At 41.0% G+C, this 27,524-nt stretch overlaps 1 protein-coding gene and 1 long non-coding RNA gene across 2 annotated transcripts in view; both read left to right on the top strand.

The window, feature by feature from the left end:
- LOC145454231 (uncharacterized) overlaps window positions 1–27,524 on the top strand; it is a 63,591-nt gene that overhangs the window by 18,484 nt on the left and 17,583 nt on the right. The window contains exons 2-8 of the mRNA XM_080332235.1: window positions 10,489–10,640; window positions 10,898–11,104; window positions 13,868–14,071; window positions 15,756–15,992; window positions 24,542–24,772; window positions 25,803–26,003; window positions 27,226–27,459. Coding sequence (XP_080188361.1) covers window positions 10,508–10,640; window positions 10,898–11,104; window positions 13,868–14,071; window positions 15,756–15,992; window positions 24,542–24,772; window positions 25,803–26,003; window positions 27,226–27,459 — 1,447 coding nt within the window. The 5' untranslated portion in view covers window positions 10,489–10,507. The remainder of the gene's footprint in view (window positions 1–10,488; window positions 10,641–10,897; window positions 11,105–13,867; window positions 14,072–15,755; window positions 15,993–24,541; window positions 24,773–25,802; window positions 26,004–27,225; window positions 27,460–27,524) is intronic.
- LOC145454740 (uncharacterized) lies at window positions 1,582–4,743 on the top strand. The gene is made up of 2 exons (XR_013920210.1): window positions 1,582–1,742; window positions 4,379–4,743. It is a non-coding gene; the product is annotated as an uncharacterized LOC145454740 (long non-coding RNA).

The raw sequence follows: 27,524 nt of genomic DNA, 5'->3' as shown, positions 1-27,524 counted from the left end.
AGATATGTCCTATATATATATACAGTGAATCCTATAAAAGGAACATGGCACTATATTGTCAATATTGTTTTTCTGCCTTCTGCATTCGATATGCACATGCACTCACACAAACTGTATCCACGAATAAGTTTCAATACGTCAGATTAACAGAAATAAGCTAACACAATGGGAACCCATTAACACCGAGCAGGAACTTCAATATAGGGCGGCGCACTCAGCCAACTATTTACGCGGGGTCATCTACCTATTTAACATCGAACCTTTCTATGTGTATTGTAATCTAAACTCTTGCTTTGAAACCTATCAACATTCGAAATTTCGGGATTTCTGTTTGTTATCACGGACATCGAACACCACGAATGCTACATGTTGGCTCGCAAGTAATATAATCTGGGACTTTGTGCTGGTCGTCAGTTGGTTGGCAACTTGGGCGTTCGTGGGGTGCAGCGTGTTACAACGCGCCTCGTATATTGTATACAACTGAAAATTGGTTACATCTATACAAGTACGCAAATACCACTTTGCGACTATTATTGATCCAAATATCTCAACCGCAAGGACACGTATCGCGGCTGATTCAGGGTATGGAAGGCATACCGGTATTTAGCATATTCTGGATGACGAATACATTACTTACTGTCAATTTCCGCGTTAGATTTTCCGACCTTATAGTAACCTATTTGAATCTACATTCTGTATACATGACCTCTAATCATTGCAAATGTAGAATATTATATGGATAGAAACTTTGAGATTTTATTGTTGCCTAACGCTAGCCCCTATAGTAGGTCGCTGCTGTGGGATCTTTAAGGAGATAGCTCATTGCTACAATAGTCCCGAAAGGCCGCGTAACGAGGAGTGTGGCCTTAAATTAATTCACAAAATACACTAAAACGCTCCATAATAAGCATGGTGGTCTGGGCAGATTTTAGCATTCGGATCGGAGTTGAGTATTTGTTTTAATGATTCACGTCAAGCGATGAGATTCAATTTCTTCGAGTACTGAATTTATACGCCTCTTGGGACTAAAAATGATTTTTTCTGATACTGTGGGAATTATCTAGATTTTCCGTATCAGAGGAACCAAAACACGTGGCGAAAGGGTTCTCATGTTCATAGAAACAATATTCATTTGAAGTATACATCAAACCGCGGAGTTGCCACAATAAGTTTTGTCGTAGGTATATGGTAGACATAATCGAATATTTTTATTTGTGCTGGCATATAAGGTGTTTATTTCAGTATGCCGTCATTAGCAATGGTACCCGCAAAGTCGACTGGAAGCCTTAAATACGCAACACGGAATCAAATCTCGATTTCGCGCGGCCCTAATAATAAGCAGGCCCTTATAAAACGTGTTCCCACAGGTGTCACCATTGTAACCGGTATCAATAGCATCGCCAATACACAATATTTCATTCGATACTGTACACAACCAACCAGTTTAGTGGCATGTCATTTTTGCGCTTGGGAAGTAAAATTGTTTTTCCACTCTAGAGATTCCTCTCGCGATTCGCTATTGAATAGTACTAGCGTCCCGCAGTTGCTTAGATATTCAGAAAAAAGAAAAAAGATTCTACGTTCTCTTTAAAGCACGGCGATAACCCAGATCTGCTCTATAGTTTAGCGGCTGTCTAGCTCGTAACGGGGACTCTATTTAATCGATCAAAGACTTAACCGACTGGCGAAAATGATGAACCGAACTGCCACTTTATTATGCCTGCTTATCGCTACACTTTTCAGTAAGTATATTCGACTATTATACGTATCTTCATACCGTGCGTAAGGCCGTGAGAGGTTTTCACCTCGTAATTGGTCGGAGATTCCTACTGCAGTTTGCCGAGTTGAAACCGTGTAGTTCGTGATATGTTATAGGTGCATTCAAGTACGCGGGACGGTGTGATGTAAGGATGGCCGAGATCTATCTGTTGGTTGTGAGTCAAGCTCATTACAACATTATTGCACAATGCACATTGACTCGAGTGCTTAAATTCTAATCGAGTAATGACAGTCGATTTTGTTCTGTAAATAAAATAATAAAATATACGCTTTAATTATTTTGGATAACGTATAACTTGCGTCATTTTTCTTGAGGATGGAATTCGGAATACTATATTACTGGCGTTGTATTAGTTAATTCAGGAATACTGGACTCGATTTTGCGCAGACCAATCCCTGCGGAGCACCATATAGTCAAATATGAAAACACTGTCAATAAATTATCAAGCTTAGTTAATAAACGCCGCCCAAGTTCTGGGTTTCTGCGCAATTTTAGTATATACATGGTACACCAATAGGGCACTACATTGTTACTCTCGAAGAGAATTTCAATTAAATTACCGTGGTGATGATTGTTGATATACAGTGTTCTCTCCGATTTTCTATTATAGTTGCTGACGATTATCCCTGACGAGTGTCAGCCGTAAGTATTCAGGTTCATGTTAATATGAATATATTATTCAAATACCGTTTTTCAAACGCAGAATACAACAGAATAAAATGATGTAAATTATATGCACGATGTTGATACACAATGTTCTTTAAAATTTTCTACTAGTTGCTGACGATTACCCCTGACGAGATTGCCAGTCAAAAATATTCGGGTATACATCAATATGAATATATATTACTCAATTGTATACTGAAGTTCTGTAACTCGATGAAGCTCTTTAAATTAACTGAAATATGCGACTAGCTTCATTTACATGACAATGTAGCGAACGTATCGTTAAGAAAGGCCAGGCCGTGCTATGCGTTTGGGTTGTGTGTAAATAAAAAATCAACGCTATTCTATCAAGACGATGATGTGATTGGGACGCTTCAACGCAAATCAGCGGTAATATCGTACGCGGCCGTGTTATTCGCTCACCGCTCAGTGATAGCATACAAAATATCTTATTTTATTAAATTATGCCACTAAGGTCAAGTAAGTTCCGCAGCCATTGCTTTCACCTTATCAGCGATACCATGACTTGCCGAAACCGCAGAGGTGTTTTGAATGGATGCTACTCTTTATCAGAAGACCGCGTAAGGATCATAGGGATAGACTCGTAATACAATTAAGCACTCGAACGCACTCAAATTCCATAACTTGGCAAACAGGATTTCATCAGAAGCGGTGCGGTGCGGTTGAATGCCTCAATCATAGGAATTTGTTGTCTCTGTAGAATTTTAATACGCCGCGCATTGTAAACACAATCCCAGTACTGATACGTGAGCAACGCTCAAATCGATGCGAACAGTACAGCGGGGTCGTCGTATAATCGATTCTGTGTAAGCCGCGGCACTCGATATTTTACCGAGTTGCGTAGTTCAAAATGGGTTATGCGGTTTGAATTTGAATGTGCACTCCCATTTGTGTCAACCTCGACTAATGAATTTGCAAAATACGATTCCAGTTTCGGAGCTGAAATGGTGCTTAAGCATAAGCGACGTATACAATTGAATGGTATATGCATATTGATATAAGCCCGAATTTTTTCGGCTGACACTCGTCAGGGGTAATCGTCAGCAGAGAATCAGATAGAACATTTCATATCAACAATAAGCTAAGTGGCATGGTCAAGAACGATTATTTACAAATTTGGTTTCCTAGGGTCATGCGAAGGAACATATCTTCTATTTTAATGGGCTAGGGCTCTTAATACATTTAAGCGATCGGAGCGATCAGGGTAGCTACGGAATATTGGTGACAAGAGCAAATAGCCAAGAAAGTGACGAAACAAGTGTCACCAAATTTCATAAATCATTCGACGCTGATGGTTTCACAATGATACACCGCTCGGTAGAAATGTTAATTTGAGCCGGTGACCCAAATGGAAATATGGCCAGCGCTCGTTAACCCATGTCATTCCGGAAAAGTCTAAAATTATATCGGTCAATGTTTTCTTCTATTGCGCGCCATCTGCCGGTGAATCATTCAACTTGCCTGTAATCGCCGACAATCGTAGACAATCGAGACGTCACGGCACTATAGCTCTTGGGAACCAGATAATATGAAGGGGATCATACCAACTTTCAATAAGAGTCACGAGCATGATGCAAGCCAGGCAGATCCAATCATCAATTCCATTTGTCGCAATAAATGTCGAAGTTGCCCGACTCGAGGCAGCAATATTGCAAGGGACAACAGACGCCTAATCTGCTTAATCTCTATTAGAAGCTTCACCTGGCTGTACGTAGATACCGATCACATTTTCAACCAGTCCCTACTTATGAAGCAGATAGGGATCTATTTCTTTTAGATTAAAAATTAGATTAGAATTAAAATTAGAGCATAGAAACATTACGCAAATTAGATAAGAACTGGATTACCGGCAATTCGCTCTGATTAATCTAATTGGGGAACAATAATTACCGAGTGTTATTCTATTTCCAGTGACCACTGTTACGGCACAATCCGGAGATGACGCGACGACCGTTGCTGACACTACGACGACAAGCGACGCGGTGACAGCAGCACCGGTACACGTTATGCTCGCGTCATTCGTGCTGGCCGCAGTCGCCAGGAATCTCCTGTTATAAAAGCCTCGCCCTGCTTCGTTTTTATTCGCGTCTGGCCAAGTCCTTGACAAGACATTACCTGACTATTGCACTTCCGGGATATGACGCTTTGCTACAGCCAATCCCGCGGCTTTTAGACGATATGTTTCGTTTGTTTCTTATGCGTTGATCAAAGGACCGTCTTTTCCAAATGAATTATGATTATTATTATAATAATTATTGATATGTTTAGAGATTGCATCTAAGTCATTGTTCCTGGTGTAGAGATTGAGGGCGGCTGCGGGAATATAGTTAATGACAGTGATTGATGAGCAACGATGGCGACAATCTCATTCTGGTCTAATTTGTGGTTTTCCTGAAAATTCCCCAGGAGAAATGTCTAGCTCGAAACGGGTCAAGCTTGCTGCACAGAAATTTCCTATTCTTATGCTTATGAGGAGGGACTCTGATTTGACATCACGCTGAACTTCATTCAATGTCCAAGTTTTCGCGAATTCAGTTATGCTAATAGTAGTCAATTTAGGAGAAAAAACTGTGTAGCTCTGTAATTCAAATTCTAATCTAATTTGGAAAGTTGAAAATTTTGTATTCGTCGAAGTCTAAACGAAATAGTCACCTTTCAAAATACGCTACTTGAACAAGAACTACTCAATAGAATTTGAACAAGGTCGTTTACCACTATAGACATTCATGATGTCTCTGGTGTCGGCGTATCGTAAATAATATCGCCAAGACCTTTCATAAAAGTGACAGAACTCACATAGACGGCAACGTTGTCAGGGCGATGGGGTAGAGTGCAGCGGACAACAGTGGTAGTGCAGAAAATGTTGGAATATTGGAAGGTCAATAGGCCAGGCAGCGGCGCTCAATACGGTCAAAACTCAAAGCGAGTTCATGAACATCAACATCAATAAATCAATCTAAGTTCCGGTTTAAAATCACAAAATCCTTTCGAGGCCTCCTTCATTCATTATCGTCATCACTGGCAATAAGTATACTTGCGTTGGATTGTTAGGAATGTTTCATACGTCATTCCATGTCCATTTGCGAGTATAGTAAAACTTGGATATTGGATGGATCGGAATAAATGCCTGCATGACAAGGCACTATGTGCGTCCTGTAGTCTTCAGTGTTGCTCGTACGCTAGATAAATGATAACGATTCCAACATCAAAGCGATATGTCTGAGGGACTTATCTAGCGGTACTGGAGCAATGGCCCGCAGATGAGTCAAAAGGAGAATTTCGAGGTCGGCCACACCACGAAGATACTTTGATAAAACGCGTGAAGTCGGTGAAAAGTTTAGTCTCTTTGCTCTGGTTATTCCGAAAAAGGATATTCATTTCGCCTAATTTATTCTACTTGGAGATTTTCTGCTCACTCTCATCAAGAGCTAACATCATTAAATACTGTGAGCTGAATTCGAAATGCTAAAATAATTGCGTCGGTGCTACGTAGTTTTAACAAATTAACCGGATTGTGAATGGCATATGACAACTCACTCATGGTCAATAGTAATTTCCGGGCACTTCCGTGATACACAACACACCAACACAACTGAGTTGCCGTGTTTCTCGTGACCCTCAATCGGTGCGCGTCGCTGACTCGTGTTTAAGTTAGGTTAGGGTGGTAATGGTTACGAGCATCCCATTTTGCACTTACGAGAGTGAGAACCCCCGCTGGCATCGTTACCCACATACACGAGTGTAACCTTAACCATGGCCGTGTTGACCCTTGACCGACAGTCGCGCGAAACACAACTATATGGGCATGTTCGTTGCTTCAATTTAAAAAATAGGGTGTTCGTATCAAAGAAACACCGAAATACGGTTATTCAATAATCCGTAGCTAACACAACATTATTAAAATATTCCACGGATCCTATCAATCATATATCATGTAATCCGTTCTGTAACACCATGTCACAAAACATATACTTCTTTCTATAGTTTGAGCGGAACTTTGAGAGGTGGGTTTACGGGATAATTTCCAAACCAGAAAATCGGTCGCGGCCACAGTGAGGCTAAGAATCACTGATCTGGGCCATTCAGGGAGGCTGCTTGGATATTGGTTTTCAGGCTGACCACGTATGATACGGGTGCCTTTATTAGTGCCAAAACCAGCATATTATGCCCAACTGGCCGAAGGACTCGTCATCTCGTGTGCCAGCCGGGTGCAGTCGGGTATGGATCTCGTCGAGTGCGTGTGCGGATGTGCGCCTTCCGACACGACCGTTTTTCTGCGCGTCTCTGCTACCTCCAACAACCCAAGTATTTCCAGAACCAATATTTAATACAGATTTACAGTACGTCCTGGTACGACATGAAATGAAAAACTGTAAGTAGCAGAACTGGTCCTTCAAAGTGAAAGTAACTTTAGAGCGTTTTGGCGATACTCGAAGAAAATACCAAGTGTCTCTGTCCGATACTTAAGGCCCTGAACATGTATATACTCGTAATCACACAGCGAACTATGGAGAACCGACCTACGTCGTATGCCCCGAGCCCCGCGAGATAGTGTAATGGTTATGCGTCCGGCTTCTCGAGCGGTAGGTCGTGGGTTCGATCCCCGGCCGGGTCATACCAAAGACTCGAAAAATGGTATCCGCAGCTATCCTGCTAGGCGCTCAGCTATCACGGATAGCGTGGAGGAGAAAAAAAACGGGGGCGCAGACTAGATGACCTCATGGGGCCGTATCGCAACTCCGTCGCCAAAGCATCTCGATGGTGCAGGCGAGAAAGAATATCATATCTCTCTCTCTCTCTCCTGGCAATGTCGACATGTGATAATTAACTTATGAGAGAAAAATTTTGACAGGGTAATTGGAGCTGCGATTACTCTTCCGGGACAGTGTTGATAGCCCCCTAGTTAGTGCTCATGCTCATGTAGTGTGAGCGATGATAAGAATTAGCAAGTAACAACGCTACCACCCTATGCGATCTCCAAAACAAATACCTACGTTAGCGAAAATGACACAAATGATAGATGAAGCCCATATGTTGCAGTGTGCACATTGCATGCATATTGTATATCGTAAAATGCATCCGTGAAATTATCTATATATCAATATATTATGCCATGTTTCCTTTACATACAGTGTACATATGCAATACAGTTACAGTGGAGGTTGCATGAAAAATAAAAATCTCTTGCTCATTTTATCTATCGGTTTTTTGGGTCGCCCATTACCTAATCGGAATAAACTGCCTCTTCATCTCCTACTTACGGCGAGTGTGTTGTAACCCATATCGCCGCTCGCCGTCTCCCTATTTATCTCCAGATCGAAATATATCGGTTTTAGAGACCGGATGAAATGTGCCCGCCTATCTGTCTAGTTCTCTTAAGAAAATAAGCTAACTGTCTCTAGCTAAACTCTGGACAGTAGTAGCCGAATTAGTCAAAATCGATTTTGTCCCGCAAAGATTGGCTCTGCCATACACCTCAGCAGCCTTATGGGTAGAAATGTGGTAAACTGCTATGAACCTAGGGTTCACGGCCGTATTTGACATACACACTCTGTTGATACATTGATTTTAGATCGCAAGAAACTAATTCTGCACCTTGAACCCATTCGTAAAACAACAAACTTTAGCACAAATTTCATCCCATTTTCATTATATTGCATGATGACCATCTCCCGCTATATTATATTTTTTATTCGAATCAAACGCTGCCGGTTGTTAGGTCCCATCAGGGATATCCATAACTCCTCTATAGATATCCCTGGGTCCCATACAAATCCGACGGAGTCCTCCTGGCGTGTCTTTTTGGCCAAGAACGCGTGAACGTAAAAGCGATTACCTGGCGCAGGCAGGATAAGCAGCTCTTCCTCGAATAAGTGTTAATGCCGCCCAGCAACCGTCACATTTCTACGCCATGTTAGCTAACAAAACTGTTCTTGAAAAGGTACTTAATTGGTGATCACGGCGATTGGAGAACTACACACGGAACCTCATTCTTCAAGCAACGGTAGAAATTCATACGCAGGTTGATTGAATCGCAATGATTATTCGTTCGCGGGATGTAAAAAACCGACCAAGGTTTGGACCACCGTGATAGAACTTGTATTAGAAATAATGTCGCAACGTAAATTCGGGTAAAAGTATTTCCGGTGGTAAAATATGACGCCGTGGAGGTTGACCAATTGATCATGTTGAAGTGAAATTATGAGGCTATTCGAATGTTTAGTCCAGGTAATATTGTGTCAATCCTCAGTACTTGAAACCATGTCACCCAATCTAGCTCAATCTACCATACTTTGCTAACTCAACAGGTATTTAAAAAAAGCGACACTCTTGAAGAAACCCCATCACTGCCGTCGATACACAGTCAGGCACATCAGAAGGTACGAATGTCCTCAATTACCATCGTCACTCATTAACATCGACAGGTCATCATTTTTACATGTTACAGGAACTCGTGGCAATATCTGGTTTGATGTGGATCCTCGTCAGAAGCATGGGATATGTGGTGTTTTGAATTAGCAAGGTTACGTAATGGGATATCACGGCGAACTTTTACTAAGCATTTTGGGTTCACACGAATCTTACAGGGGTTCGCACTGCCTGTATAGCTTATAGCTCACTTATGATGCAAAATCTTATGCATGTACGGAAATGAAACAACTAGTGAATCATTATCAGTAGGAGTTAGACTACGAGATACGAATCGAAACCGGGTTTTGAATTCGTGACCGAGAAAGTTTCCTGGGAAACAATATTAGACGTTCATGCTTGAATTATATGAGACTGAACTCGTCTCGAATGATGAGAGAGATATATAATCATTCAAATAGTAAAAACGCGTTGGTTTTTTTCAATGCGGAGTGATTCATTGCGGTCTAGACTTTTACAATACCATACGCTCTCCGGGCGGTATCGATGTTGTGTTTTTAATTGTATTTTTCGTCAAAACACAGCCTCGACGCATATATAGAGAGGTTGATGAGGACGGCAATTAATGAACAGGAATACAGGTTAGCGATTCAAGCATCATAACTGAACTCCGGGATTGGTTCGAGTCAATAGAACGCATCCATCTTGAAACATGAAAATAGCATGACGACATCATGCATGTTCATTATGGCATGTTGCAATAAAGAATACTGTGGGGAAGTCAAGCTATCGATTTTGAGGTGGTACGGTGATCGATGGCTGATAGGCGTTTGAAGAGACTTAATCGTTTGTGTACAGCACAGTGCACAGTTTGGGCACCTGCCTATACGATGTCCAAACTCTAGCTATAAATGAGGTGCTTTATTAGTTTTAGTAATATCAAGGGTATAGCTTTCAATAGTTACGATGAGATTACTGAGATATTAAAATTAGCACCATGATGAATGTTGCTTCCTATTCCTTTGACCCTAACGACAGTGTGTCGTCTGTCGATTGTTGCGATATTGCTGGTATACTAGAATTAATCCGTGATTAATCTCTTTGCTACGATCTAATAGCCTTAATTTACGGTACCGCGAGAAAGCAGTGAGTACAGAAAACAACTATTTAATTTGCGAAATTGCAATAGGCTGGGTCGATCTCCGGAACAACAGATCTTATAAGCCTCGATAATCGCCTAAAACACCTGAGCGCTTCAATTTCAAGTGCGTGATGGAGTTCGATTAATTTAATTGCCGCCACTGAACGCAATCAGCTACAGCTAATTCGTGACACGAGACGAGGAATTACGGATACTTGTTCTTGCAGCAATCGTAAATCGCCCAGAACAGATTCGAAAAGGCTTGATTATTCATATTAGCGCTTTTTTGTAGTAGACTGCTTTCAATATTTATTAATTTGAATCAGGACATAGTAACGGATGACTATTGGCCAAATGACTGGAGACAGACAGGAAAAATGCCAGTGGTTCATGCATTCGTGACCACACATTTCGACTACATCACTAAATTGCAAAATATGAAATCCTTTCGTCAAAAACTGTGAAATCAAGCCGCTCTAAGCCCATACTTGATCATTCGATTCATGTGCACAGGTTAAACTTTGCACAGTATGATGATATATTCGGCGTTAGTTTTGTTATTGGCAATCGCCTTCGTCAGTGGGACCTCATATGGCGGTGGATACGGAGGAGGATACGGCGGAGGTTATGGCTCGGGATTCAATCGCTTCAACAGTCGACAAGGTAAATATGCAGCATCTTGACCTACGCTGTAGCAATGGACGTGTTTATGTCAATGGTTCTTAAACCCTTGGCTCGCCTAAGTCCGGACATTTTTAAGGATGTTTTTGGAGAAAAGACAAGCTCGCGTTTTCCGTAGCATTCTAAAAATTATATATTTATAAAGCGTAAATACGTTAAACTCGTTGAATCGAAGGAAAAGATAAAAAGATTTTACAACCATGACAAAACAGTTATAATTGAAAATGTTTATTGCATAGACAATTTCTGTCGACCCCCGCGAGTCAGCGGACTGATCTACAAACCGCGCAAAGAAATCTACATGCACGGGGATACCATCGAATTATCGTGCGAAGAAGGTTACCGCTTCACCAACAGACTGCCCAACACCACGTGCCGGGTATTTCCGGGATTTTTCGGGAACAAGGGCGTTTTCATGCCCGGTATATTTTACAACACCTGTGAAGGTAAGTAACAAGGTATAAGCAAGGCCGTAACAGCACTTCGTAAGCCCCCCCCCTCCCCCCCAAAAAAACGTTGGCCTTGGGCCCCCCATAGGGTGATAAACCGAACCTCTGGGGGGCTTCGCCCCCAAGACCCCCTTTGGCTATCCGCTTTTTGCCTCTATTTGACATCTGCATTGGGTGTACGTTTAGTGAGACAGCTTTTCCCTCATAGACGCGCCAAGCGCGAAAAATGTCAGTAAATCATGATTTAATCGGTCAATATGATCGGGAATTACATATATATTGCTATCAATTTTTATCCTCTCTCTGCCCACGTAATCAGATATACCGGTAGAGCTGAGCGAGGTGTGTTTGAAAACGTAGGACCACCCAATAATAATTTAACATCTTCGGGCGTATACCCGTTGGCAGGAACGAAACAGCACTTCGTCAGCCCCGCCCCCCCCACAAAAACTTGGGTTTTGGGTTCTCATGGGGTGATAAACCGACCCCCTCATCACAGTGTTCGCTTTTGCTACGAAATTAGCAGCACTGTTTAGTGAGCCAGCGCTAAGCGCGAAAATTTTCGATAATTCATAAATGATACAATCGGTCAATCAATAAGATCGGGAATTACATATATATTGCTATCAATTTCTTGTCCTCTTTGCTCACGTTATCAGATTTACCGGAAACTGTAGGGCCCGTAAATGATAATTTAACATCTTCGGGCTGGGGGACCTGTTGGTATGATTACGTTACATGATTTTATTACGTGACCTTCTGTCGGCTATATCAAAAATATAGAATCGCTCAAGCGTACAAAACTGAAAGACGCACACGATTTCTAATTGGTATTTCTTCAGTGGCATATATTTTTTTCCTGCGGGATGGTATTTGTCTTCTGAGGTTCAGATTGCCAAGACAGGAACATACGGCGTCAGTCATTTAGGCGCCTATGGACAATTAAACCTATTATTTTGTATATATAACGAAGTTTTCGGTTTGCGTAAGGGCAGTCCTTTTCGGCCAAGCTTTTCGCGCTGCCGATCGTTCTGGCACACTTCTTGGAGTCGCATGTAATATGTCCTAAATCATTATATATCTTGGTGCGTAGTGGCGTGGTAATGGCCAACGCCGATATGTCCATTTCTATAAATCTTGCGTGTTTTTTCTTGGGGGAAGAGTACCAAATAATCAAAATATTCGGCAACTTGAAATCGCGCCCAGCGCGAAAATTTTTTGAAAAAGTTGCATAAATTTTCAAAAAAATATTCTACAATTTATGCTAATTCACGAAATAATTTGGGCCCCCTTCGAGCTCGGGCCCCACCAATTGGGGGGTTTGGGGTGCGGCAGTTACGGTCCTGGGAATAAGGCTTTGTTCGCTTTGACTTGCGTAGAATTGTATTTAAAATATAAATCAATTTACAAACATGTTTGAAGTATGGCCCTTGTTAAGAAAATGCTTTTGTTATGTTTCTTTTGTTGTTGTTTTTATCCATGACGTCACGAATTGTGACGTCAAAGCAGAATGACATTGGCGATCATCATCATCAAAACATTCATTCAGTACCAATAATTTATAACTCATCTGTATAACTGTCTAGCCAATGACGATTTCGAGGGTTCCAATCATTCCATATCGCATAGGTTAACTATGTCGGGTGAAAATCGTCCGTAGAGGCTCATTCTATATGATTTTTAAAGTACTTACACAATTATGGCATATTCATACATATACATTTATACAACTATTGTAAGAAACAAAATACCATTTTTTAAATGGCATCTTTTTAAAGTCACTGTTTAAATATGTTTTAAACAAACTTTTTTAAAACATCATGTGTTCTAATTGCAATTGTGGACCTGCGGATCTCCGATGGAAGGGAATCATTGCATTGCTGCCCCTTCCATTCCATGTTGCGCAAGTCATTTGCGTTGCTATGGAATATGTGCCGAGATAGCCCCACGGAAGGTGCTTGTTTCGGACTTATCGATGAGTTCCATATTTTGTAGCTTCATTAAATATATGATATATTTCACGATGTATAAGAAATTGAGGTGTGTTTACATTGAAAATGAATTTAAAACGTAGATGCGTCAAGCAAGACCCTTGAAGCGTGCTTTTGATCGTTTAATTTTGTTTTAGGCATTTCCGTATATCCGAAAATGAGAATCTAAAATTGCGGTATTTGGTTCATTTGTTCGGATGAGAACGCCATAGAATGCTGGAAAGTTATACTATACTGGTATTGAAGAAATTCACGGGCGGCAGTGCTGCATTCAGAAGCCATTTCTTGACTGGGTTTCTTGACTAGGTTATCCACAAACTTGTCATATGTCCAGATTTGCAAAATCAAGCATAATGTGTGATCAAAATCTGTCACAACTATAAATATCATGAGATCGCATTTGCATCAAAAATGGCAGATGTTAACTCCACGCTGTGGCATCGCAACTAGGTGTGTTTCGTTGCATGGTTTTAGTAATACTGGCCTAAATATTTAAAATAAGATAGTTTCTGCGGTTCTGAATTTGCTGATTGAACCAGCGTGACGGAACTGCTGATTCATCGATTTGGTGGGATTCAAATCCTGTATATTTTCTATTTTTCTAGTACATCAAGTAAGTGTCATGGTCATGCTACAGGGCATTTCAATATAAAAAGGATATTGTTAAAAACATTGTTTATTGCATGTGCGTGATGTTTTGAAAACATGCTTTAATCGGGTGTGTTTTGAAACGCGACTTGTTTTAAATCCAATCCAACCTTAATCACAGAGCTACCGTTGTGCCGACAGCCGAAAGGCATGGGACTGATTGTCGGCAGCAACAAGACCTTGTTCGAAGAAGGGGAAAGTATCGAGATATCGTGCGAGGAGGGATATGAATTAGTAGGATCCGATCGTTATACTTGCCAAGTGAAAAGCGACTACTATGGTAAAACAGCGTCGTTTGGATCGGACGCACGAAAAGCTTGCCGAGGTATGATGTTTGGTATGCTGGGAACGACTAACCGGTGTTTTTACGATTTGCACCATGTCACTGGGTGGTTTTTAGTCTCTGGTACTAAATTAGTCTTCTACACCTCTGCTAGTTGCTGGTAATGAGCCAAACACACCATTACTTCAACGAATGGTTATAGTACTGGTGCGTATGGAAAGCGGGCACTCTGAATCTATAGAATTTGCGTATACAAAACAAGCTTTTAGTGGAACAGAAATAAGATCGCGACATCCAACATATCCACATTGCAAAATTTATTCCAATCGATCATTTTCCACCAATTCCCGTCAGTGTCAAGTGCGCGGGGCCAAAGTTCCAACCTTCAACCAATGATCGCTAGGCCGGCGTATCATCACAAATCACATGTATGGGTTGAGTGTGTCTCTTGAACTGTGCGGAACCCCAGAAACTGGCTCGCGGAACCGCTAGTGTACAGAATATAGATATTCTCTGTGAAAAACAGAAGTCCCTTAAAGTGAACGTGTCTGCTACTAATTACCAGAGATGAGCGGATTTGGAATTTCTATGTCCTAATTCAACCCAAATCCGAAATCTCAAATCCTAATCCATATCCTAATCCATAAATTTTGTATATTCAAATCTATGTCCAAACCTAATCCGGTTCTAACTTGACATTCAGTAAAAATGCTAATTTAGGTAAGGAAGGAATTGGAATTTTTTCTTTCACAACCAACAATTCTCTTGATTTAAGATAACTTAGTAGAGGGCTGCACCTCTCATGTTCATTGGCACCGAGTGTACCACAGTGTAATGTACCATAATTATATTAGTAACTGATCTGAATAAAGTTTGTCACCATTCGTCACACGACATATCAATCTCCAAGAAAATCAGTCAATCCAATCCAAATCCTAATCCATTCAGAAAAAATCTCTAATCCTAATCCAATCCAAATCCGAGAAAATTTCACAAATCCGTTTTTTTCAAATCCTAATCCATGCTCATTAGGGCTGTTCAAAAATAACTTTTTTTTCCTGATTCCAGCCATTCACTGATTAAATTGTCAGGTTGCCACAACAAAGGCTGCACACCAAATTTGGTTCAATTCGAACATGTCTAAGCGTCCGCAGAGCCAATTAAAATTTTTAATTTAATACGTAAAATTAAAAAAAAAAAATTTCAAATTTTTCTCTCAACTCCATGAAAATGTTGAGATGTCTTCAAAGACCATGCAAATGAAATTTGAGTCAATTCCAACCAGTAGAAACGGAGTTATTTGAGTTTTTCGTTGATAATTCTCGGATTATCCACCAATCAAGGATAATTGGAGAATTATCAACGAAAAACTCCAATAACTCCACTTCTACTAGTCCGAATTGAGTCAAATTTTATTTGCATCGTCTCTGAAGACAGCTCAACAATTTCATGGGGTTGACAGAAAAATTTGAAAAATTTTTTTTCAATTTTCCTGTATAAATTAAAAATTTTAATTGGATCCGCGGAGCCCTATACTTGTTAGAATTGAACCAAATTTGGTGTGCAGCGTTTTTTAAGGTAACCTGACGATTTAATCACTGAATCGCTGGAATCCGGAAAAAAAAGTTATTTTTGAACAGCCCTAATGCTCATCTCTGCTAATTACGTAGGCCGGGACACAAACGATCTTGCGTTTAGAATCGCCAACATGTTTACCTCTTCACAGAAATCCGAGATTGTCAACCGCCTACGCAAATTGGCCTTGTCATCGAACCGATGAAAGACGTGTACAAACCGGGCGAAAACATCAGCCTCGCCTGCGACGACGATTACGAATTGTCGGTGTACGAAATCGCCACCTGTCAATCGTCGGGCGAGTTCCTTTTCATGAGAATGCCCGCAGACGACGGAGAACAGGAAACGAGAGACAACTTCTTCATATACTACAACCGCGTTTGCACTAGTGAGTGAGATTCGTAGCTATGTGTTACGCGCATACCCACAGGCCCGAAAATTCATCGATCAGGTTGATTACTATTGACGAACCGTTATCATGATAAGTGAAAATCAACGCGACCATCGGACAATCTTTTAGCAGCATTCAAACCATCTGAATGGTGCCTCGACTTCTAAACCTGGAGTCCGCGCATCAAGCACGGTGCGTAGTTAGCAAAGGTGGCCAGTAAAGAAACACTTTATCGGAGCGTAGTTTTGACTATTTGCACTACTTCCCAAATTGATTACGATTTTGAACTACTTGTACTTCACAGTTTACAGTTTTTAAGGCAAAACTAGTGACCTACAACATTCAGATTTTCATACTTGGAAATCGTGAGTGGTAAATTTACGTCATTAATTGATATGACTACTAGGGTTCTCCATAATTTGGAAAATCTCAAAATTTATGCGTATCCATGTCTCATTCTATAGATTACGGTTAAATAACGTCAATGAACCTGCAATAAGCTCACGGGAAAGTCGTTAACATTTGTCTAAATGCGTTTGAAAGTAGCTGGCATAGAGTGGGCGTGTTATTGATCATAGAACGGCAAGCAGACTAGTAATCACGAAATCACGGCGTTTGATTATAGATAACTAACCTACGGATAGACACGCAACAGCCGTCGTCACGCTCTCTTGCCCGGAGGAAATTAGTGCTCAGCAATCTGAACACAGCATAATTGCTAATCCCATAGCTGACGACCTGAGCGCTCAAATTAAATAGAGTCGATCTTGTTTGAAAGCTACTGTCGCGTTGATTCTGAAAATATACATTAAAACTTCATTAGGGGAATGGAACCAGCTCGAAATAGCCTTCAAAGTCTGAAAATCGGCATTGTTGCTAACGATGGCAGAGACGCAGCACAATGACCATAACAACGGGCCTTGCGTGGTTGCGATTGTTTACAACAATGCAGATTTCCAGCCTTTGCGGTGAATTTTGAGTGGGTTCCGCTGCCCTGATCAGATTTTAATGTATATTTTCGAAATCAGTGCGACAGTAGCTTTCAAATAAGATCAACTTTATTCAATTTGAGCGCTCAGGTCATCAGCTATGGGATTAGTAATTACGCTGCGTTCAGATTGCTGAGCAGTAATTCCCTCCGGGCAAGCAAGCGTGATGACGGGTGTTGCGTCTATCCGTAGGTTAGTTATCTATACGGCCGTAAACCAAACTTTACGCTGATTGGTCGAGAGACAATGGCCATGGATACGACGCAGCAACGGAGGACGCTGCATTTACTTCAACATATAGTCGGCACTACGATGTATTCCTATAGCCGTGTAGACCAGTGATTCCCAAGTGCGGCCCCCAGATAGCCTTCTTGCGGCCCCAAAAATATATTAAGAAATCGATTTATGACAAAAAATAAAATTTACATTTATAAAATACTATTGCTTGGCTTGCAGTTTTTAATTATAGAATTGCAGGAAAGTTGTGAGTATAGACTGCTAACGTTACGTCACTGCTGTTTCAATGCAATGTGCCCTAACTTTCCAGTTGAACGGGCAGTAGTTATAGATATAAATAGGTATTGATAACTTTCAAAACCGGAGGAAAATCCTGAAAAAATGGTAAATTTTTCCGACTTCGTGGTCGCTTGACTAAAAAAGAAAAAGAAGCTCAACTCCCGGAAAATACAGTTTTTCTTTCACAAACAGGTGGTTGACTGAAAAAAGGTCCACTTTCCGGTCCAGCTCCCGAAATAGTCGCCGTAGCGTTCCCGCAGTGCTGACTTAATGTATATCAGTCGAATTTGCCCCTATGTAACCAAAATCCTCAAAAAAGAAGACAAAATCTCAAAAAAGAAGACATTTGGGCGTCCTCCGAGGACACTTTAAAAAAAATCGAAAAAGAGGACAAATCATCTTAAAAGAGGACGTATGGTAACCCTATGATAACTAGATGTGCAACACGTGACTCGCGGTTGAATACGCCGAAATGCATACTGCTTAGCCGGCTAAAAGCAGCATAGTAGTCCTATAGTCAGGGCCGTAGCTGTCGCACCCCAAACCCCCCAATTGAGGGGGACCGAGCTTGAAGGGGGCACAAAATTATTTCGTGAGTTAGCATAAATTATAGAGTATTTTTTGAAAATTTATGCAACTTTTTCAAAAATTTTTCGCGCTTGGCGCGATTTCAATTCGCCACATATCTTGATTATTGGTTACTCTTCCCCAAGAAAAAATACGCAAGATTTATAGAAAAGGGTATATCAGCATTGGCCATGACCGCACCACAACGCACCAAGACATATAAAGTTTTAGGCCATGTAACATGTGACTCTAAGAAGTGTGTCAGAACGATTGGCAGCGAGAAAGCCCGAAGATGTTTAATTTTACGGGGTCTGCAGACACTTCTCACTCAGCTCTACCGGTAAATCCGATTACGTGGGCAAAGAGGACAAACATGCAAATCCCGATCTTATTCACCGATTTTATCATGAATTATCAAAATATTCGCGCGTCGCGCTGTCTCACTAAACAGTACAACTTTAATTTCGTGGCAAAAGCGAGCAACGTGATGCGGGGTCAGTTTATCACTCTATGGGCGCCTGGGGTCCTGACGAAGTGCTGTTACGTTCCTGCCAACGGGTATACCCCCGGAGATGTTTAATTACTATTGAGGGGGCCTATACCTTTTCAAACACACCTCACTCAGCTCTACCGGTAAATCAGTTTACGTGAACAGAGACAGGATGAAAATTGATGGCAATACATGCAATTCCCGATCATATTGACCGATTCAGTCATGAAACTAAAGAAATTTCTCGCGCTTCGCGCGTTTAGGCCAGGAAAGCTGATTCACTCAACGGCACCCAATGCAGCAGGTAAGTAGCGGTAAACAGTGTACAGTTTTGAAATCTCGTCACGGCAATAAAACTACTCCAAAATAGCCACGATGACTGTTTGGGTCCGTTTCATAGCCGTAGTATTCGTGCGGCCCCGACCGTACTCTGAAATTCTAAAATTAGCCCTCACACCGAAAAAGTTTGGGAACCACTGGTGTAGACTGTATAAAAACGACAAGATTACAGTTAAATGTTTATTTCTTCATCAATAATGAAATTAGGAAAGGAAATAAAATATTTAATAACATATACTGAAATATAATGCCGAAATACTACTGTGTTTATGAATGCAGTGCCACCAATGGCAATGAACTGGGGAAGAACAGATCTTTCCATTCATTTTCTTCCAACGCAAAGGACAGAAAGGCTTGGGAAGGCAGAGTATAAGAAGGCAGGACTATTTGTGGCATACATTTGGGCCTGAATTTGATGCCAATAAGAGTGATTTACTTGTAATTATCTAGCAGCGGTCAAATAAAAACTCCTTTCCTGTGATTTCTGCCCAAGTTCAAATTTCATGAACTCATTGCATGTGCTGTTACGATACCTCAAGCACACCAGTGCAGATGAGGTCTACTCAGCTAGAATCACTCTATCATGTGAAGCACCCAGATATCCATATGGAAAAAGAACATGACCAATCTTTGCTACATTCACATGTGTGATGCTTAGTAGTCTTGAATGGCGCTTTCTTCGTGCAATAACCCCCACAATATTGAATACCTGTTCATACTGTACTGTCATTGAAGTGATTTGAAAAGAGATGTTGCATATGGAGTACCTGCTGTCTTGTTCCCCTCAAAGCAGTCAAAACCCTACCAAAATTGCTACTTGTGAGTCGAAGAGCCCTATGTATTTACCCCATTCTGCACATCCTCTCTGTTCTGATGTTCTGGGGGCTTAGGTAGCTAATCTGCATATGACTGACTTCGTTGGCTTCTCACGCTAAGATTCCGGTGATGGATTTGAAGATTCCATTTCAAGGCTACACGATGGCGATTCTAGATCAGGATCACCAGATGATAATGTAAGATTTGCATGTGCAGCATCCACAACATTGCAGGAAGACAGTTGACACGGCATGGAGTTCAGGGTCCGCCTCTTTGCAATGCGCATAATCTTCTTCTTCACCACGGAGATTGCGACTGGGAATCGCACCTCTCTTTAGACGTGACTGTATTGGTATATCTATAATGCACTAGCAGCAAAATCTTCCTTGCAAAATTGGTAGGAGCAAATTATTATTATTATTATTATTGTACACAACAGTGGTGCTTTTAGCCTGTTTAAGGCTTTGTGCTCCACGACATGACAGTATTCGAACTGATCAATGTATTTATTCTTGTCTTGACATTCTTTCCACTCTCTCATGCATCGGCTCTTTAGCTGCCGACTTGTAGCTCGCCTCACTGTGATTTCTGGGCTTTTTAAGTCAGTGCAACTGCAGTGAGGCCGGCGATGAGGAATAAATGAAGCTTGTGGAAGTAGGCTTGAAATCCTGCCTTCTTACTCTGCATTCCCAAGCCTTCCTGACCTTGGCGTTGGAAGGAAATGAATGGAAAAATCTGTTCTTCCCCAGTTCATTGCCATTGGTGGCACTGCATTCATAAACACAGTAGTATTTCGGCATTATATTTCAGTATATGTTATTAAATATTTTATTTCCTTTCCTAATTTCATTATTGATGAAGAAATAAACATTTAACTGTAATCTTGTCGTTTTTATACAGTCTACACGGCTATAGGAATACATCGTAGTGCCGACTATATGTTGAAGTAAATGCAGCGTCCTCCGTTGCTGCGTCGTATCCATGGCCATTGTCTCTCGACCAATCAGCGTAAAGTTTGGTTTACGGCCGTATAGTTTGATTGACAAATCTGCTATGCTTCAATGATCACGACGTTGGCGGCTTGTTGATCAGCTGGTCAAGGAGTCGGCTAATGGCAGTGATTCTGTAAGCGCATTGTAGGTTGGTCCGCAAATAATGATTTAGGATTAATTCAGAACATGTTGAGTTACGAAATACATGATGAACAAAGAACAGCTGCTTTACAATATCTTTAAAAACATGGCTGGATGGCTTATCGTAACGGTAACCGTTGTAGCCTGTATGCCTTGATTTCATTGATGGAAAGCACAAAAACGAGCGGAAAAATATTGCAAAGGCGCTTATGCAAGTGGCAAACGAATTCCTAGTTTCAGAGGGGATGTACCATCATTGAATACAAATATAAAGCTTGACATTGACACTACTTTGTCTGATCTTATTAGGATGTTGTCTTGGTATATAATTGAAGTCTTGAATGCTGTAAGGGCTGGGTGAATCTGTCATTTATGCTTGGCACTTGTCAGATTATTGCAGCATAATGAATCATACCCGCAAGTGCTGTCAAAGTCCTCAATGATGCCGCGCAAATAGGTCTAAAGATAAGCTCAGACAATGCTGGTAGGACCAGCAAAAATACAGTTTGCTGGTATTGCTTAGCATGTCCCTAATGAATCTTAGATCAATACCGGCTACATCACAACTAATGCTTGAATCAAACCAGACATAGACATAAAAAGGATGTATTGAAGCGGTTTGGTAGTTACATTCTTCTTTGGAAATCCAATGTAAGCTACCTGGTCGGCCCACTTATCTTCTGAGCATACTGGATTGTGTCCAGAATCCATCTCACATGGTATGCTGCATCAGTTCGGCAATGTCTAATATGCCTTACCTGCACTCAGAAATCTCAAGCATATCGGTTAGGTATTTCTGGAATCTATACTTAGTTCTATAAGTTCACAATCATTCGCTGTTTCACCTCTGTCATGCCTGCAAGAGGCGCGTTTGTTGCTCTAAACCAGTGGTTCTTAACCTTGCCCCCAGCGCCCCCCAAGGGGCGCTGGCGATTTTGAAGGGGGCGGAAACGCTCAGGGGGCGATATGGGGGCGCTGGGCACGGGGGGGGGGGGGGCGATAAGGGGACGCTGAAGAAAAATGGTTTCACCGTAGATGATGTGGTAGTAGGACATATCCTTGATGAGTATTCAGAACAAATCAACGTTCCACAAAACATGTCAAATCCCCAAATTTTTGGTCGCGCTCCGCGACTATGTCTGCTACATATGTTTTCATATATGTAGTGGGTTATTATAATTCATATAAAACGAATCGCGCGTACTTTTAGATCGCCAGTTTCCCGTTATTTAAAACACTGCCGTCACGCTTGCTAGGGTTATTTTCAACAAAATGTTTCGAATTAGGTAATATATTGTGCAGCGCACAGCGCGTAAAAAACGAAGGATGAGGTACTGTATATCACGTTTGATTGAGAGTGAGAGCCCCTTGTACATAAAATAAGTTTTGAAGCTTTGTGCACGAAATGAATAACTTCGAGAGCTACAAAATTAAATCGTCAGAATATTTCTTCCTCGTATCATAAAGGATGATCTCGTGTTGTGGTTCACAACCTCACATGAACGTTATGTAATGTGAGTTGCTTTGTTTGGAATGCCTTCATGTTAAAATAAATAACTGGGTACAGTACCAAATTCAATGTGAGCAGATGTATGCATCCCATTCTCAGTTGACTTACTTATAGTTACACAAAGCACTAAGACAAAATCCAATACCATTAATTTCCCCGTATTGCCAAACGCCGATGTGAATTCGGGAGGGCTCGAACCACTGGGTGTGAGACCATACCCGAAAGTTGTTATAACAACCTTGATTTGACCCTGAATATACCACACACAATTATTACATGGTTTATTATAGTCGAATGGTCCTCGAGCGCGATTAAAGCGCGAAATATTTCCAATACCGAAGTTCCAAAAAGATTGACTGAACTTTGACCTCTTAACAAGACTGAAACTGCTGCCACCCAAACCCCCAATAGGTTAGCTCGACGGGTGCCCCAAATTATTTCGGTGAATGAACATAAATTAAACATCATGTTTTGGCGACTCCAACGTGGAAGAATACGCATAATTATAGAATATAGAAATAGGCATTTCGGCGGCGGCCATTACCACGCCACGATGCACGAAGACATATGAAGTTCCGGTGAATATGGGACTCTAAGAAGCGTGTCAAAAAGATCGTCAGCGAGAAAACCTTAGCCGAAGAGGATTAACCTATGTTGAGCGTAAACTTCGATGTACATAAGTCTGATTGTCCATAGGTACTTAATCGTTCGTGCCGAATTATCACGTCGTCGCAATCTGCACCCCACAGGACAAATAACATCTATCAGATAACATTATTGGCCACTGACAAAATACCAATTTTGAATCGTGCGCCTAATTTAGTTTAATACGTTTATGCGTTTCAATGTCTTTTGACTATATAGCGGACAAGAGGTAACAAAATACCATGTAACGATTTAATTGTACCAAAGGGCACGCCCGAATATGTTCAATTATTAATTACGTGGCCTTCATTTTCCAATCCAACAGTTCACTTAGCGTTACTGGTAAATCTGATTACGTGGGTTGAGAGGATAAAAATTTCATAGTGACATATATATGGAATTACAACCTATTTCATTATTGCATTATAGAAAATATTGGCTCCTAGAGCTACCAGGCCACATAAAATTTGCTGACCATCGAAATCACGCGACGGGATTCTTGGGGGCGAAGTCCTCATGAGTTTGGTTTATCACGCTATGGGTGCCCAAGACAATAGTTTTTTTGGGGGCTGACGAAGTGCTGTAACGGGCCTCCCTCTCATCCATTGTCTTGATTACAGTCCTTATAATATGAGGTGGGGGCGCTGGAGCACGATAATTATTGAAAGGGGGCGCTGGAAGAAAAAAGGTTAAAAACCACTGCTCTAAACCTATCGGTACCTAGTTTTACCACTAAAACATTCAATGACCAGATGCTTCATGTTATTATTAAATTACCAACGTACAATGCGCTTACAGAATCATTGCAGTTAGTAGAACTAGTAGAAGCACACAATCAGCAAGCCGCTGTTGCCGTGATCATTCAAGCATAGCTGATTAACCAATCAAGAGACGTGATTTCGTGATTAATAGTCTTCTATGGTCGCTAACACGCCCACTCTACGGCAGCTACTTTCAAACGCATTTAGACAAATGTTACCGACTTTCCTACGAGCTAATTGCAGGTTCATTGACGTTTTTTATCAATAATCTACAGAATGAGACATGGATACGCATCTTTTTTGATAGTTTCCAAATTATGGACAACCCTAATGACTACGTTGACGCTTGATAGTTAGCCAACGAAAAAATACGCGTGTCGCAGATAAATAATTACCTTAATGACTGAAATGGGTGTGGATGTCATTAAACTATAATTACAATGTTTTTTTTCCGCTTGTCAAATACCCGGTAAAATGACCAAGCCTCCAAGTAGCAGTAATATGGATCTCTGTATATACGTTCCATACTATGCATTGCTAATCTATTCCTTTCTCGTCGATTACTCGAAAGTTCATGTATGTGATGTCATACTTGGTGCTGGTATTGTTGAGATACAATCTTCTTTCCAATCCTCTGCCAGTTTCTGACGATTACCCCTGACGAATGTCTGCCGAAAATATTTGGATCCGTGTCAATATGAATATATCATTCAATTCTAACCTACTTAGTAAGTAAAGGTTGTTTGTCCACACGTTGTGATGTCAATCCTCTTCGCGCAGGGAAGGCCAAATGCAAAATGCCAAGATACGAAGGATTGGTTCTATCTCCGATGAAGGACTCGTACGAATCTGGCGAGAGCGTAACGGTCTCGTGCAAAGAGGGATACGACCACGAAGGCGTCACCGCGAGTGTATGCGGCTACCAGTCCCAATGGGACATTTTCAGTTATATCGACAGAGCCCATGGTTACGGATCATTCGATCCCGACATAGATCATCACACTTGCCAAAGTGAGTGTTCAAATTCATACGGAATCAAAATTAAAAACGAGCCTGTCCTCACCACGCCACGACGACTCACACACAAGCATTTCGTAATTATGTTACAAAATCAATAACGATTGACGCAATTCCGAAAGCAGAAATAATAAGGTCGGTGTATAAGTGTTAATGTCATCGGTGCTTAACGTTGCCCGGGGTTATTTTCGAATGACTTGCTGTTTTGCTCAACCTCCGTTTTAAAGCTGAGTATTAGTCACAAATTTGCACGAAGCAAAGTTACATTAACGCCATGTAATATCTCGGCAATCAACAGCACACGTCCACGATATCCGTGCGATATGGACACCGCGCTTCTGTGATTCAGTCCCATAATAGCTATCAATGAATTACGCCCGTGACAGTCTATGCTTGCAGCAATTTAGAATGCTCAATGCACGCATTTGAGAATTGAGTCTTTTTTCGGCCCGCAGCGATTCAATATAGTTCAATACGCAGTACTCATGTAATGATTAGAATGAAGGGTGTGACTTATCTGAAGTTTAAGTCCCCATAAAGAGAAAACTAACATCAATAAACCGAGATAATTTTAGCTTTTTAATTAGAGTAATTAAGGCGAAATGCCGGCGATCAAATTCTAATTTAATTTGTGAAATGTTTCTTTGCTCTAAATATAATGCTAATCTAATTTCTGATTTCCCAGAAAATGCTACAGAAGCTTTTCTGCATAAATTTGCTGTTCCCATGCTCATGACAATGAACTCTGGGTTGATATGAACTGTGCTTCTTTCAGTGTTGATTTCTTTGCGAATTTCGTAATTTTGATTCTAATCTAATTTGAAAAAAACGCGTTGTTTTAATTGTAATGCTAATCTAATACGAAAAAGTGTGTATCTTCAATACTAATTTTAACCTACATCGGAAACGCTGAAATTTTTCTAGTTGGTAAAACGCAGTAAACTCGGATGAAGACAACACTGCATTTCGATTCAGTACAATATATGTAGAAATCTGAAGTCACCATTAGTTATGTATCGTTTAGGAAAACCTTCATGTGACAAACCGCGGAACTACGGTTTGATTTTGAGCCCCGAAAAAGAGTTTTACGACATCGGCGACGAGGTGCAGATATCTTGCGAGGAAGGGTACGAACAAAATGTGGCCAAAATGGCGACATGCCAAAAGTCAGTGTTCGGACGGCACGGGGCGTTTGACGTGCGATTCGGTTACGAGCCTTGCAAAAGTAAGTCACGCCGCGCATAAGTATAGGTAACATGTACAATAGGGTTGTTAAACAATAACCTTATTATTCCGATTTTTGCTGCTATTAGCTAAAATTGTCAAGTTTGCTACCAAAAACGAATTTAGTCCAAGTTCAACGAGTAAACGTGAAGCATTTAACAGCTTCAAAATTTTTAATTAAAAAAATGAATTTTTTACAAATGTTACTGGCTAGCAGCCCATGAAATTGTTAAGTTGTCTACAAAAACTATGCAAAACAAATATGACTCAATTTCAACTTGCAGAAGTGAAGTTATTCGAGCTTCTCATTAAAATATTCTTGGATTCTCACAATGAATACTATTTGCTTTTCAAATCCAAGATGTTCATCTCCAATAACTTCACTTCTACCAATTGAAATTGAGTCAAATTTCCGGTGTATCGTTTTATTAGGCTACTTGTCAATTCCATGGGGTGGATAGTAAAACTTGAATAAAATACTTTTTATTTTTTTATCATAAATTCAAACTTTGAATGGCTAGTGACAGTGCAAACAGGTGCAATTTCTGAACTGGATTCAGTTATGGTGATACACGGGCTATTTCACACAATTCCAATGGCAATTTCTCTCGTAAAAGTGATGCAGATGTATATCCTAAAATAACTGTCTGCTCTGCAAAATCTAAATTGTATAAATCAAGTAGCATTGACTAGAAATCGGTCAAGTAAAAGGGTCTAAAACATAAGCACTTGAATGCATATTACAGGTAGGCCAACATACTTGAGTACTTTAAGAAAAGTAGAAGTATCTGATTGTGTATGTGCATTAAGCGGTCGGCACTATCCTGTCACCTGTGATTCACTCTTAGCAAAAATAAAGTTCATTTCCACCCGTGTACCACCCCTGATATACGGGTGACGGGTGTGAATATTATCCATAGCACACGAAAGCTGAACCTACCTCAGACTTATAACGCGGTATAAACCGTGTACAACATTTTAATCCAAATTATTCATGCTTGCAGGAACGTGTGATTTAGGACCGTGATGTAATTTTGAGTTTTGGGCGTGCATTACACCACACACTCTTTTCCCTGAGAGTGTTCGGCCAATTGAGCAAAGCCTGTGGCCGTGACTCTCGAGTGACGCCAAACTCATTTCTCGTTACAATTGAATATACTATTCAACTGGATACTGGAGCTCTGCACCTCCAAGATTCTCTTCAAGCATTATTATGTCAACAGAAAAGCCGCAATGCCCAGCTCCCGAAGAAGAGCCCGGCCTGATCGTGGAGCCCAAAAAGAGGTCGTACGCTCTGGGAGAAACTATCACATTGAGCTGCGAAGAAGGGTACATGCTCACCGGGTATAGCCGCTCCACGTGTTCGAGACTCTATCAGTTCTACCGAGGGATGGGATACCGAATGAAAAAGATAATTAACACCTTCGCGCCGTCTGTTCCTGAGGGAATTTGCGAAAGTGAGTGCTCATTCTATTTTACTGGTCACTGAGGCCTCAATTTCTATCAATACTATATTGGCTGC

The sequence above is a fragment of the Botryllus schlosseri genome, chromosome 13 (assembly GCF_051294905.1).
Source record: "Botryllus schlosseri isolate E-star chromosome 13, Bs_hap1, whole genome shotgun sequence".
NCBI lineage: Eukaryota > Metazoa > Chordata > Ascidiacea > Stolidobranchia > Styelidae > Botryllus > Botryllus schlosseri.
Note: the sequence above shows the minus strand (reverse complement) of the source record. Positions and strands in the feature narration are given on the sequence as shown.